Here is a 15658-nt window from a genome sequence, read left to right as displayed (position 1 = left end):
TTTGGGTGTGTTAACAAGGCTGACTGACTTGATGGAGGTCACACAGGAAATATGTGGCAAAGGCATCATCTAAACCTTGACATCTTGGGTAGCTGGGCTTTGTACCCTGCCACTGTGAGATTTACTGTCACAGTGTCTCCACTCTTTCAGAGTCCTTGAATCTTTCAGCTTTCAGTAGTTCATGAACATAACTGTCACCACATTACAGATACAGCCTCTTTACCTCACTTGCTAGTCTTTCATACTCTTCCATCAACCTCTCATTTTCCTGATTCACAGCAAGCACCTTACAGATCCGGTTAGCTGCAGTCTCAGCCTGTAAAACACAGCAAATAAACAGGACACATTCATAAACACATTCTGAGAGAGCTATATGCTTGGAGAAAGGGACAACATGGCTGCTGCAAATGAAAAAAAAAAACCACATGCTTTTTTAATAGTTTTGGATTTATGCTCCTAGATTAGATATTAATTTTCCCTCCTTCTGCAGTCATAGATTCCAATGGCCTGAACAAGGCACAGATCAACACAGAAGTCCATCCCCTTCTTGTACAATGAAGCCTTATTATACAAGGGGGAATTTTGCACTGCCATTATAGTTGTCTAATAAATCTTTTCAAAGGCAACTTAGGCCATTCTTAAAGATATCCTATTAGGTTATTTTTTTTAAATTACACCAAAAAAGTATTCGATTTGTTAGCCACACTGGAAAGACACCACATGGGATTCAGGAGTCCCAGACCACTCTATAGCTGCACAACACATGTAGATATATCCTTGAGAATAAATGCAGCTCAACCACTGACAGCAAATCTTTTCATGCCTTCTGACAAATTTATGTATGAAGGTGCTGTGTAGCTCTGCCATATTTAAAATTTACATTAGTTTGACATCACAGAGCTACACTTTCATACAAATGTGACCCTGGAGTATATCTAATCAAACAAACGTGTGTAGACTCCCGTGTTACAAAGTATTTGGAATTCTCCTCTTGCATGAATAGCAAAACCTTCACACTGAGAAGCAAGAGGTCACAACAGCATAGCTGTGCTGTGCTAAGATGTAAGCAACCTACCAGACAGGAAGGGAAATTCAATCCTGAGGATGAAGGAAAAGTATCAACTACTTTTTTAAGGGTTATTTTGATGGGTTTTTTTCACATAAGTTGGGTTATGTCCATTTGTAGACAAGAAATGTATGAAGCAGAACAGTGGGAAATGCCACATTTATAAGTGAGAATCCCATCCTGTATGACAGATCTGCTGATGATGTTCATGCCTTTTATACAGTACTTTGATCCACAAATAATTCTGTTGGCTTCAGTGGGAACCGGGCACAAATACTGTGTTGGATGTCTTCTGTGCCTTTCTATACCTTTAGGCATCTTTGAAAATACAGCCCTAATTACAACTCAGCATGAGTAAGTCTAGAATAGTCTCAATCTCCAACTATCAAACATTTTTTCATGCAGCAAATGCATAAGATGCTGCAGCAACAAGCAACAACTCCATTTCACACTATCTTCAAATACAATTTTTCTGAAGTAGTCACCAAATAAAGACTCAAAATTAGAAAGAGGAATGTCCATTTAATTAAAGTAGTTAACTTGCTACGCAACATTTAACTAAAACAGGTTAGAGAGCTGGTTAAAATCAAGTATTAGCACTCAAGTAATACTTGCAATTGTTAATTAAAACCACATAGTACTAAATTAGGAACTTTTTTTAATAAACTAGTGGAAATGTGAAACAACCAATCAATCAAAAACACAGCAACCTGAAGGGACAATTGATTAATACCTGCTCTGCTCCAGCAAAAGCATGGTAGAAGCAGGACACATATGTCATGATAGCTCTCTCATCAGGTTTGGGAGTGTTCACAATATCTACAAGATGGGGTAGAAATTGAAACAAAACAAGAAAAGAATAGAGGAGCAGAAAACATGATGAAAAAATAAATGCACAACTCCGTGTCATTCTGACTGCTTGTCCATACCTCTCAATTCTAGAAGCTCCACAAAGCTGTAATAAATTTAGTGTTATGTTGATGAGTGCTGATGGAATAAAATGAACACTAAAAATTTGATGTAAGCTCTTATGAATAGGAAGGGGTATTTTTAATAATCTTGGTCCTGCAATCTTGTCACAGGGGAGTGACCTAAATTTTACCAGGACTGTCTGCTTATGACTGGTATGCATATGTCTGGTGACTTGAAATGTGGAGGGTTTTTTCACTAAGATACAGAAAAGGCAGACTACATTTTGCTCTGAGGAGACATTCTCTGAAAGTTCCATGTGGATTGTTATAACCTTAGCATCATGTATCAGTATTCTTTATATTGCCAATACCTGAAGTATGACCAACTCCGAACTGACTTGCTTTTTAAAATTTTCCTTCTTTTCTTAGGACACGATTCCAGAGCTGATCTGAGATGTCTGTGTATGTTTCTGTGTCTGTTTTGAATAGTAGCATCATTTTATGTTGCTGTTTGTACTTACCATTAAGCATTTAACATTTTAAAAACAATCCTGAAAGCATAAGAGAAGGGTTTATTTTCTGAGCATCTGTTATGATGATTTTGACATCTACAGCAGAAATAATATCCAGCAGATAAAAGAAAGATGGCATTCTGCTATTGAAATTATTTTTCACTATAAGCTTATTTTCTCTTGCATTTTTAATGTGTGCATTCATTTGAAACACCGAGTTCATTTAAAGTGAATATTGTCCTCTATCCCATTCAGTAACCAGCTGTCAAAAACCTACTGGATATTATTAGTAAATATGCAAAAAGATGAGACAGGAAGGTTTGTTTCTATGGAACAAATTGATAGACAGCTACTGGCTCTACTAAGACAGTGGCTCACATTGAAAATCAGGCAACAGGAAATGAGCTCAGCTCTAAAATGTTGTTCTAGTAACTAGCAAGGAAAAGATCAGAAAAGAAAAAACTGCTGAAAGAAACAAGACAGAAAGTGAAGGATGAGATCTGATCCATCTACAGTCTCACCTTCTGAGCACCAGCAAATGCATGGTAGTAACAGGACACATAAGTCATTATAGTTCTTTCATCAGGTCTGCCAGTGTTTACTACATCTGTGTGGAGAGAAGAGGGTTAACTGCTCAAAAATTCTCACAAGATACTTCCATCTGGTTATGCTAATGATGCCACATCAGTGCTGTAAGGACTCCAAATAAATACACCATTATTCAGGTTGCATCTGTTTACTGATTTCAGTGCAAAGCCACCTAAGCTTTAGAAATCAGTAAATGCAGAAGATACAACTCTGCCTGAAATGGCAAAACATCTGAAGGCTGAGACTGTGCAGAAGGGTATCACTGCCTTCTGGTTTGTGGAAACTTCCAAGCAGATGGCATGGCTGGCGGATCTACTGGGTTCAGCTTCACTGCCACTCCAAAGCAACTTCATCTAAATCACTAGAATTATTCCAGAGTTAAAAGCACAGCCACTGACAGTCACAAAACAGGAACGCATACAGTGTGTATCAGCACAGGGACCCTGCCAGGGTACTGACATATATTGGAAACCTGTAGGACTCCTGCGGTCCAGAAATACATTTTGTGCTAAAAACGCTTGGATAGTAACAGTTTTACAATCTGGGTGCCTGCCCATCTTTTTAGTTAATAGCATAAATCACAGGAGAGTTTGCTTGGCTGGCTTTGTCCCTGTCGTAGCTGGAAAGAATGAAAATATAAAGTGGGTGCAATCAAGGTAATGGGTACATGGGTAAAAATGGACCTTTTCAATTCTTAACAGATAAAAGCAGAAAAGGGTGGGTTTACACCAATTATGGCTGAGTAATGAATAATTCCAGTGCAAGTTGCAAGGACTCCTGTAAAGGTAAGGAGTGGCAAAATACAGACATGAAAAGACCCAAGAATGAGGTGACAATTTCTAATGTTAACAGTGAGATTTCCAAGTTTGGGACCAATGTATTTACTGATTTCACATGTACTTTGCATCACTGTGAACAAACCTTTGCAAAGTTTCCAAGGAGAGCACAGTGGAAGTAAAGAGAGTTAAAAGTGACCACTTCCCTGTTTATTCCTTGCACAGTATTTCAGAGGAAAATAATTAAGTGGTGCTTGAAAGGGAGAATTGCAATTCAAAACATAAAAACAATATGTTTTGAAGCATGAAAGTGAAACCACTCTTCAATGAAAAGATTACAAACGGGGTTTTCCATATCATCCTGCCTAACTTTCCTAACAGAGACTTCATGAGGAGCAGACATGGTCAGTTTGAGTGCTCTGGATAATTCCCATCTTGTCACTGCTCTACTGGCAAGCCACCAGAGCAGAGTCTCTGTTCTTGGAGGTGAAGGCTTGGAACTACTGTAGGCAAATTCCGGTATTTTGGCAGCATTTTTGCCCAGAGTACCAAAGTTTGGTCCTCTTGAAGAAATTCAAGAAACACTAAAGGTTATTGGAGACACACAAACTGTTTGTTAAAACTATCACTGCAAAAACTTTACAACTAAAAGAAGCAAAAAAAAAAAAAGCTTTTCTCCTAGCTTTCTTTCAGAGGTGGCATGTTAGTATATTTTGTACTTCTATTTTTGGCCCTCTCACTGAAACGTTTAACATTTTAAAAGTTAACAGCTTTGAGCTGCTAACAGTTATGTTTACCTTATTAGATGTAGATTTTAATTACTTAAAGGCAAGGATGGACTTTTGCTCCTGCATTTTACCACAATTATTACAATGGGACCATTTCTGAAGATAGGGTTCAATGTACTATAATAAATACAAACAATAACAACCACTAATGAAGCAAAAAGTGAGGGAAATTATCTGATGCATGGGGGAAAAGAAGGAAAATACTGTTTGAAAATAAAACAGGTTGCTACATTACGATTTGTGTGGAAGGAATGTTGAAAATTAGCTAGATTTAAAAAAATAAAAAAAAAAAGAAATTTTACTGTGTCCTGCTTATGAGCAACACAAACTTAAGTAAGATATATCTCTCACCTTCTGCATCCAGCATTTTTGGGATATCCAAATGCTTTTCAGCAATTTCCATAGCAAGGTTGATATTTCCTATGGGGTCATCCTGCATTAAAGAAAAAAATATGTGAGTCAAAGATAGAAGTTTTTCCTTGAAGCAAAACTATGGTAGGTACACTAAAACTTATTCTGTTTTTCCAAACTGTAAACTGGATTCACAACTATTGTTCTTCAAAAAACAGAGTCTAAGTATATAAACATTTGGTCTATCTGCTGCTATACTTTCAAAAGAAAACTTTAATAAGCTATTATCTACCACTAGTACTCTGCTGCAAATATACTATGATAGATAACATATTCAGCATACACTCATAATTCTGAGCTACTTCTGAATTAAGTACAGCAGCAATACACGGAGTAAAGGCCACTGGTCCAGCAGGCTACACTAGATTGTTCAAAACAAAGTTAGTTGTGTCCCTTTTACACCCAACTATACAGTATATTACAGGGATATGACTTCTACTGAGTTCTCTGTTGCTCAGGTGAACACGTGAGAAGAAGCAAGCACAGTTCTCCAGAAGGAACAAAACTTGTCACCATGGGCTTGGACATAAAAAAATCTGTAATGCCTCTATAAAATTAATTTTAGAGCCATAGAAATTCAAGCACTTCTCTGGTTTTGAGATTTTGGTTTTTGAAGTAAAGAAGAAAGGAAGCAGTGAGGACAGTTCAGAAAGACAGCCAGAGAGAACACATTTAATGTCTTACACTACAGACAGCTGTTGCTGACAATGCACGAGTGTGTCACATTAGGGCTATCATTAAGGCAGTCTTCCCATATCAGCTTGGAGGGAAAACACTCTATGTGAAATGGCAGTTTATGCTATTATTTTCACATATTTGCAAACTAGTAAATGATCATAGCCACTCTGAACAATGCCCATGTAAGTCTAAAGAGAGAGGCTGGGAAAACGGGATGCAGAAAAGCAAAGTAAAAAATACAGTAAATCTAAATAAGATCTATTTACTAGGTTAAGACACTTTGCTTATGAATGAGTGATGAGCACCTCATATTTGTGTGCTTGGTACTAAGTCCATCAGTAAATATTGCTCTACTGGTAAAGGATTTCTTTAAAATCACAGCAGCTTCTGAATAACTGGAGATCTCCATCAACCATCCTTTTTAAGAAAAACTACAAGCCACAGTAACTAAAAATCTCTGCTACAGCTAAAGAAATACCTCATCTAACTTTTCATAGTCAAGATCAGGCCTGTGTCTATGGATAAGGGCATTGAAAGCCAGGCCATCTTTCCAGCTACAAGTTCACACAAAATGCATTGGTGAGAAAAGGAAAGGACAGCATGCAGGAGATAAGAAATCAAGAAACAAGACACCAAGACAGCTGTTAATGTAACCAAAATGAGCAGTCAATCAAACACAGCCAGGTCAGAAAAGCAACATCTATTTCAGGATTTTTTTCTGCATGTGCTTTACATGCCACAGCTCAGCCTAAATTTGAAATCTGACCTGCTCTTATTTTAGAAACCTTGAAGAGGGAAATAGTAATGTTGAAGCAGACCTGCTTATGTTCTGTTCCCTTTTCTCAGCACTCATCTATAGGATGGTTACACTATGAAGTTCTTTAGTACTGTGTACCACTTTTCAAAGCACAAATTGAATAAAACTAACTTCTGTTTGTGCCTTCCATAATAAGCACATGTACACAGAGACAGGTAGTTTAGTCATTCCATTAATCTGTTTATCTGTAGGAAAGATTGTGTATACAAGCTGGTATTGATTGTTAATGTTTTGCCCTTTGGTTCAGAACTGCAGTTATCTTAACAGCTACTTAAATTAAAATCTTATGTGTTCAGTATTAATTTCATTTTCGTCATTGCATGCCTTGGGAACCCTGGCATAAATTGAACACATATGCACAAAGCAGACTAAATTTTAAAATAATTTCACTTCATTCATTTATTTTTTCCTTCATCAAAGACTTTCTAATAACAGTTGGTTTCACTAGTAAAATCAATTTGTAATGAATGGACAGGAATGGAAAATACAGTTGACATTTTACCAATCTCTCTCATCAAGGCAAACTTGCACTCAACAGATTAAAACCATGATTAAGTTTTCTGTTGTTCTGGTCTTTATGTGAGACCTCAAGATGCATTCTTTCCAGGATGGTATATGTATAATGAAACCTAATGTGAAACAACAACATTCCACTTTCTTTTTATGTTCTATTCTTCAGTAATGACACCAAGAAATTCTCACATTATTGCTTGTTCCTCATTCCTCCCCCTCAACTCAAAGTGGCTGGTATCTTCTAAAAAACATGCATTTTGCCACAAGTAGCACACTGTAATAAAATAGTTTTCTAATCCCCTAGTTAGGATATCAGGTTTTTTCCCACTTCTCTGGAACTACAGGTAGAAGTATAATCTGAGAATCAGTGAATATTTTCTGGGTAAGACTAGTAACTTAATGTGTACTCCTAATTACCAAGAGTAGTGTTTGTTCTAGGGAATCTTAGGATTAATCATCATGTCACTGTTTACTGCTCTGCAACCTACAGTAATTTACACCAGATAAAAACAGGATGGACTCTGCAATACTATCAATGGTAAATGGATAATTCCAATGTGTTTGAGTTAACATCCATATTGGGCAGTGTAAAAGACTTCATCAGCTGCTCAGCATCTGAGGACCAGATTATTTGCAATTAAATGCTGAAGTTGTTGTAATAGGAAGGAAAGGACAAGGTCCTCTCCCCCGTGTCAGGGAGGGGTTTTGGAATGACCTTAGAAAGTCAGAATTAGTATACATTCCTCAGCCTGTCTTTTAGAAAACATGCTAAGCAAACCAGAAGCAAAGCCAAATCACTGCAGGACAGCATGCTGTACCACCCAGACTGATGACCTTATTTAGCTTGGAGTAGTCAATAAGATCAGGTCGGTGTCTGTGGATAAGTGCACATAATCCAAGGCCATCTTTCCAGCTTTACAACAAAAAAATAAAATGGAAAAAAAATTAGTTATTAAAGTCATGGCATTTTACAGTTTGATCCTTGCTCAAGGGTTAAAATCAAGCAGGAATTCTGTCTAATCCTGACAGTTATGTTCTGTCAAGTCTCATCCCTCTGAGCTGTTCTGTTACTGTACTCCTTTGGCTGTAGTACATACCTTACTCTGCAGTCCATACACACTTAAGAACTCCATATGCTTTCTAAGGCAGTGCACATTTTGTGCAACAATACCTGATTTCAATTGCTAATTCATGCAGTGTTCTAGGATAGCTCAAGTACATGTTCATCAATGAAAGTTCATAATCTCCCATTACACTTAGAGTGTGTTTGTGAAAAAATAAAAGAAGAGCAAAACTGCAATTACTTGAGTTTGCTGAAGCAATTGGCTTTTTCTGAGTCAGTTATTTCAGAGAATTTTAGTAGCACAACAATGTTGGACTCGGAAAATTAAAAAATCATAAATCAGCTCAGTTTATTTAAAACACTTCACACGTATGACAGCTTTGATCTGAGTTTTTACACTTCATCATGACTTCAGACCCACTACCTTTTGAGGAAAGAGCAGGCAATGAGTGGAGCTACAAATAACATCTATTTATGAAGATTATAAGAGGCTCCTTTAAGCCATAAGCAATTATTCTGAAAGATACTTTATGTAAACACTTTAAGCAATCACAGGGACTGTGGGTTTGAGGTCTTGACCTGTGCAATAATTGTGAGCCTAAGCATGTCAAGACTGTTAAAATCCCTGTCACTGAAATGTCTGGGTAGGTCTTTCAAATAACAGAAGCATCTCCAATAAAAATGCAAACAATCAAGTAGAATATACCTATATTGTATAATATAAAACCATCCAGAAGGTAAAACTGAATCAAACTGAATACTGAACTAACAATGTTTTTTTTCCAAAAGGTATAAACTGAAATGGTCTGGACAGCTTGATGTAAAGCTGATGTAAGAGCTGATCCACCCAAACATTAATCAAGGCACTTTCATTCAATATGTTTCCCCATATAATGTATCAGACCAGAATATATACATATACAAACTAAGATTCCAGTACTGTAACTTACAGTATACCCTGGATCCATATAAAGCTCTAGGAAATATACCTTTGTATATTCTAGGAAAGTAACACATAACAAATTTCAGATCTCTGAAAGGCCATACAGGAACAGTAAATCAAATTCTTCTTATTTTGGAATGCACATATGAACTGTACCATCTCTGTCACTACATGTGCTTTAGGTACGTACTGCACATTAGGAATGAATTAAAAACACCAAAACACTAATACAGAGTTGTTTTAAATACTAGAAAGGTTTCATTGAAGGGAAGATCACATGGTTAAACAGAGCAAACAGCAAGTCATGTACTTTAATGAAGCAGGTCACTGGCACAGCTTCAGGAACTAGCCCAGTGAAATCCCCAAACCAGGCAGCCTGTATATGGCCTGGAACTCCCATTCAGCTCTTAATGAAAACAGGACCTCAAGGCTGGAGCTTCACTCAATTTTCCAACTTAGGTCATAATCCTGATTCTGAAAATGTGTTGAAAGTGTTATTGCTGCTGTTGTGTATGTACTAAGTGTATTTTTTGCTCTTACAGTTACATTACAAAATTATAAAGACTGGTACCTCATGAGATATTTGCACGCTCAACATATTGGTACTTTTGCCTGAACAGTCTCTCTGTGGCTCTCATTTGAAAGGTGTCATTTGCCACTATGCTGCAGTACTCAAGAATTCCCGTATACCAAGGACCTCTAATAATGTAGTATGGTCATTCTGCATGTAGCAGGACTTTTTTCTTTTAAATAGTGGCTATGGAAGTCATAGTAAAAAATGCCAAAAGCTAACCAAAATAAGACTCTGAAGACAGAGCATGAGAATTTGAAAAAATGTCTGGTTAATAGTGAAGAGCAAAATTCTATCAAATATTTACCTACACAACTGTGGGAAAAATTTGATGTAAAATATCTTAGATTGCTTCTACATCTTGAAATAATGGAAGTTTACCTAAGATGGAAGTTCTGAATGTTCACATTTCTGTAAGGAGCAGTTTTCCTCTGACACCACAGCAGCAGCCCTTCTTTGGCAGAGGTCTCTGTAAAAGACACAAGGGCATAAAAAAGAGGAAAGATGTGAAAAGTGCTCAGGTAATTAATTTCTTACGGTTGGCCACCTGAACCTGATTGGCATAAACCAATATTTATTTCTAAAAGGTACTCATATAAATGGACAACTGAAGCTCCATTAGAACACAGATGTCAGTTAAGGCCAGAGTATCAGCCTGCACAAAAGTTCTGGGATGTTAGAAGTTTAAGGAATTATATTGGATGGACAGCAGACTGTATATTTGGAGTAAAATACCCAATACAAATATAATACAATGGGACATAAAAGATTGTGTTTATGCCTACATGAAATATGCTAGTAGTCTCAGTTCATTTGCTTATGGGGAGGTGTAGGTGCTGAAGAAATACCTTAATTGTCTAAGCCTTATGAGCATCTGAATGCACAAGTAAAGGACAGAAATTATTAAATAGACCATTAGGTCCACATTTAATGTCCCACAAATTCTGGGCAGGGTAGCATGCAAAGCTTGAATTGATTCTACTTTTGTTGAAAATGGACATTATTTTCTAGAATTCTAGACTTTTCACAGCATAGACCTGATTTAAAGAGTACTGTAATTACAGCAGACTTTTTGAAGCCAGTTATCAAGTGGAAGTAAAAGAAAAAATTCTGAAGCAGTGGGGGAGAAAAAAAGTGATAATAACAGAGGGATTTAATCAGATAATATTTCTTTGCAAAGCATGTGACAAATGGACAGGACTAAAAAAGTATGTTGGAAATAGGACCAAACACAAAGGGTACAGCATTAATCTCAGAACAGTGAAGCTCAGAAATGTAGTCATGGTTCTATCTCTCTGAGACACATGCCCATAACTTCTGCGTTTAGTAAGCTGGCTCAAGGTCTCTGTCAGGATAAGGAGACTAATTACTTTTTCCATCCAGAAATTCACTTTGTCACCAGGTTGCAAACTTGCAGTAACATTTTCTGTGAAAAGATTTATTTTTAAAACACTCCTCTCACTTATGCACAATTCATATCAAAATGTCTTTAAAATTTTCTTAATTATTTAACGTAATTTCATTACTATTACCTTCCACTGAAATATCCTGAATAGCAAAGCGAAGGATGATAGTCCAGATCATACCCAGTGTCATTTTCACATTGCCATCCACGATTTCTAAGATGAAAAATAGATTCAATAGTTATATTTAGAATGTTTTTCCCAATTTAATCTTATTTTAATCATAGATTTCTATAAATACTATGTTGTATCTAATAAATTAATTATATTTCTACCATAATTTTTTATTTACCTGGATTCATTTTTCAATAAACTCATGCTTGTGCTGCTCTGGCAGTAGGACTGAAGATGACTGAGGTTAAGATCACTTCAGCCCATCCATGCTAAAAGGCTACGCAGCTTCCTGCTGAGCCATTCATTCACATGACCATGAAGTTGCAACACCATTTTACAGCTCTGATGTGTATGCACATTTATGTATCTTTAATATAAGTGGGATTTTTACCTCTTTGGTTTCAATTTGTTTTAAGACTGCTTGAGAGTACTTGTAAAACAGGGCACTACTAAGGTTCTCTCTCCAACCCTTCTTACCCATACATAGGAATCCCTGCCATAAGCCAACTCAGAATCCAGTGCTCCTACACTGTAATTAAGTGATACCACCTACATTTCTTGTCACCAAAAATGTACTGCCAGATCACTTAATTGTATTTGTAACATTAAATCTACCCAAAAAGCAAGTCAAGAGACTCAGAAAAGCATAGACTGTAATGCAGGTCCACCCCTGGAAAGGGAGGAGATGGGAACTGCAGACTGACTTTCCAGTCACCTCACACCAAAAGAGCAGTGGAACAGGGAAGGCACCAGCTGCTCCCCTACTTGAAAGTCACTTCCAGCCTTTTGCAAAAAAATGGAGCAGCTGTGGCTGCCTAGGGGCACACTAGTGTTCTGGGGAAGGAGCAGGAGGAACTTGCAGCAGGAGGAATATCCTCAGTTTAACATTAAATGCAAATAGAGGGGGGCCAGCAGAAAATGCAGTCACTCTGCTACTTAAAAGTTGCCTGAATCCAGGGGCAACATAACAAAGCACCTGCTGTCTCAGAGACTTGAGATACATGTTGAATTGCAGTAGGACGTGACACAAGCTGTAATTTGAACCTATGGAATTAACAATTGCAGCAGAAAATATGTCACTCATCACTATACTTAGTGTGACAATTCAAGTTTATATATGAATAGCTATTTTTCTGATTTCCATTTAGAGTCGTGCACTAATTTCCATAATTCGTACCTCACTTTGCCTGCCTTCCATGCATCCTACCTTATTGGCCCTGAAAGACCTCAAGTCTCTTCACATCTCCCTAAACCCTTACAGACAGAAAAGACCAAATGGCAACTAGAGCATGTAACTACTTCTCTTTCTTTCCTCCTTCTCAGTTAAGTACTTCATTAAGTATTCAATACTTCATTAAGTGTTTTGATCAGCTGTCTGATATGTATATACAGAATAGACAAATTTCTTCAAATGTAAAAGAAATGAATTTAAATACTCAGGAGGCATTGCTGATTGTCAGGCAATCAATTCATTGATTTGCATAATCACTACATTGCTTTTTCTGATTTACATATCCATATGTACACACAGACAGAGTGTAAGAGCAAGAGAGAGAATTTTCTATGTGGTGCCTCAGGAGAATTTTCAAGAGATTTGCCAGCTTTGGCTTCTCATTATCTACTGCAGGCATAAAACACAGAAAAGATTCATATAGAAGACAAGGAAAAAAAATGAAGTTGCTAAAATGTTGAAAAGTATCAGTGATAAAAAATACTGTTTCATTCCTACCATTTTTCTCTACAGGTCAATACAAGACTTCATTAATGTCTTCACAGTGCCTGTTTGCTGTGGGAGGAATATAGTTCCTACACCTATGCAATACAGTTCCCACACATATGCAAAGCTACAGCTTTCTGGGGTTGATGGAAGGAAAGGAGAAAAGGGAAAGTGAAGAAAAAACAATTAAAAACTGTCTAGGGAAAAAGCTAAGTGGCAAGTTCTCAAAGGTTTTCGTTCCATTCTTTTTCTATATTTCGTTTGGATTTGATTGGTTGGTTGTTTTGGTTTATTCCAATTTTCTTGCAGTGGATTCACAGATCATTTGGTCTTTAACATTTTTCCTGCTCCCCAAGAAAACAATACAGAAGCAAGTACAATCAACACGATACTTATTTTTTTCTGGTTCTCCACATCTAGTTGATCTAATTCAGGATGAAACAACCTTACAAATAGAGTTACTACACTTTTTTTAAAAACTTAAGGGAAAATTTTCAACTCCTGGACTGTGAATAGGTCATAAGGACTACTTCACAGTTTATCTTTAGTTTCTTGACTCTCTAGTCTCATTTCACGACCAGTGGAGAGAAAGACTCTTCCACAAGACAGACCAGAGTAGCTAAATTGGGTTTCTGCTCAGTACTACAGTAAAAGGTGATCAGCTCTCTCTACTCCACAGACAGGCCAAAGAAGTCAGAATCAGAACAATGACTGTAAAGAATATCCCTGACCCCTTAAAAATACTAAATTGATCTTTGTATTGATGCCCCACAGGAGTTACAGTTTAATCATTGTTTTGAGGCCCTATTTTAAATGCCAGGCATTCCCCTTGGGCCTACAAGTTCTTCATCATTCAGCATATCAGATAATGGAAAATGATGCTCAGCAGATTTAGATATAAAACTTTCATGCTTTGGAAATTAAGAAGTATTCCAAGCATCCATGTAACTCAGTGAATGCCCAAACAGATGGGTGTGGGCAAGCCCACGTGCCCTGTGCTCACATACAGGGGCACTGAGTGAAGGGGTTGTAGACTTTGATAATAATAGAACCTTAAGGACACTGTGCTCTGCCTCCTTGCTGGCATTCACTCCAACCTACTATCATGCCTGCCGAATGCCAAAAAATGCAATAAAAGAAGAAAAAGGATGTGAAATGTTTTAAAACCACATCAGATTGCTGATCCAGTCTCCAGCAGAGCTACAGCAACAGTTGTCAGCCCAAGTGACGGTGTAGGGCTGCGAAGTGTGGGAGCAAGTATGCAGGACCAGGGGGCACAGGGACTCTTTAAACACATACTGATGCCAGAGGTCCCACGCTGTGAAACCATACCCAGTCAGATGTGACACTGCATTGCTGCATCAGCACCACACGGTGCCTTAGATAAAAAATTTAGTAGAGGGGATGTAGTAAACTTAACAGGGCATTAAGCACATCTGTGAAGAGCTGGCTTTGTGCTCAGCCTCTTTAGAGTAGGAGTAGAAGGCACACAAATCTATCTGCTCCTGCCCACATGGATGTAATCTAATGTGGACATCAAGCCATACTTGACATAGTGTAATGTCTTACAATGACAGGTTCCTCCCTTCATCTAAGCTATGAAAGTAGCAGTGGGTTTTTCTCCCATGCTTCCATTCAAGAATTATTTTTTTTTTAATGCTAGTGAATTCATTTTTGTTTCTAACCTCTCCATTTTACAGATTGAGAATTCCAGAAACGGAGAATAAAACCTAAAAACATTGCCTTAAATCTTTTGGGTTACTAGTTATGGCCTGCTGTTACATGCAGGAATAAACACTGAGTACATGGACAGTCACCCTGCAGCAACTGGATGAAAAGCTGCTGAGCTTACTGCCTGCCCCCTGTTCCTGCCACCTTCCCAAAGGGAATTATCACAGAGCATCTGAACTCATGCCAGTTGCTGCCAAGGAAAACAGCAGGGCTAGTTTAAGTGTTTTCAGGGTCTGGTGTGAGCTATCCCAAAATGCTTTGCCTTCAGGTGATACAGGAAGTGCTCGAGCACTGTTCCCTAACCTGAGCACCCTGGCAAAGTAAGGGAGATGGGAGTGCAGAGGGTTGGCTTGCTCTTTTCAGGAGCAGATATGAGCTGATTTATGATTTTATGTTGGTTTAAATACTCCAGCCTTGTGCCAACTGTGATGAGAGAGAGAACAACCACTCTGTTCCACAAGACACTTCTTTTGCTACATTCTTTATTTTGGGTCAGGAAGCATCAGAGCTCCCTGCATGATGTGACAGAAACTACCATTCATTTGCACTATGCTCTGTACTTCTCAGCATTTCTTCACTAGCTATCAAACAGGCTTCTGTATTCCCAATTTTCATTTACACACACAAATTGTCTCTTCAGTACCCTCTGCTGTCCGTTCAATGCCTTGTTACTCTCAGAAGAACATTAACTGCAGAGGTTAAAAGTAGCAGCATACTTTTCCATCCCACTTTAATTGAAGAAAGGGCCCATGTACCCTGACTGCCTGTACAACTGATGGAGGGTGTCAGGCACTTCTGAAGTGCAGTACAGCCCTTCTGAGATCTGAAGCACCTTTGGGAATTGCCCATTTTCCCCCACTGACAACGTAATTCCCAGAAAAGGTCTCTGTTATGTGCTACAGATAGGTGGCATGGATTTGGACTCGGATGGTCACCCAGTTCAGTCTCAGATAAATAAAGAGTGAGTTCAAACAAACACTGTGCTGAGAAAACCCA

General features: G+C 37.9%; 1 protein-coding gene across 6 annotated transcripts in view; it reads right to left on the bottom strand.

The window, feature by feature from the left end:
- Nucleotides 1-15658, bottom strand: part of ACTN2 (actinin alpha 2) — a 68774-nt gene that overhangs the window by 26802 nt on the left and 26314 nt on the right. For 4 of the 6 annotated variants that reach the window (XM_071547996.1, XM_071547993.1, XM_071547994.1 and 1 more), the window contains exons 4-9: nt 11170-11256; nt 10019-10106; nt 7895-7973; nt 4993-5074; nt 3011-3096; nt 224-316 (exon numbers count right to left, since the gene is read on the bottom strand). In XM_071547996.1, the coding sequence (XP_071404097.1) occupies nt 224-316; nt 3011-3096; nt 4993-5074; nt 7895-7973; nt 10019-10106; nt 11170-11256 (515 nt within the window). Of the gene's footprint in view, nt 1-223; nt 317-1799; nt 1886-3010; nt 3097-4992; nt 5075-7894; nt 7974-10018; nt 10107-11169; nt 11257-15658 lie in introns of all 6 variants that reach the window. The other 2 variants (XM_071547997.1, XM_071547998.1) reach the window with 1 other exon arrangement.

Source organism: Pithys albifrons, chromosome 2 (genome assembly GCF_047495875.1).
Source record: "Pithys albifrons albifrons isolate INPA30051 chromosome 2, PitAlb_v1, whole genome shotgun sequence".
NCBI lineage: Eukaryota > Metazoa > Chordata > Aves > Passeriformes > Thamnophilidae > Pithys > Pithys albifrons.
The sequence above is the reverse complement of the archived record's forward strand: the minus strand, read 5'-3'. Positions and strand labels throughout refer to the sequence as shown.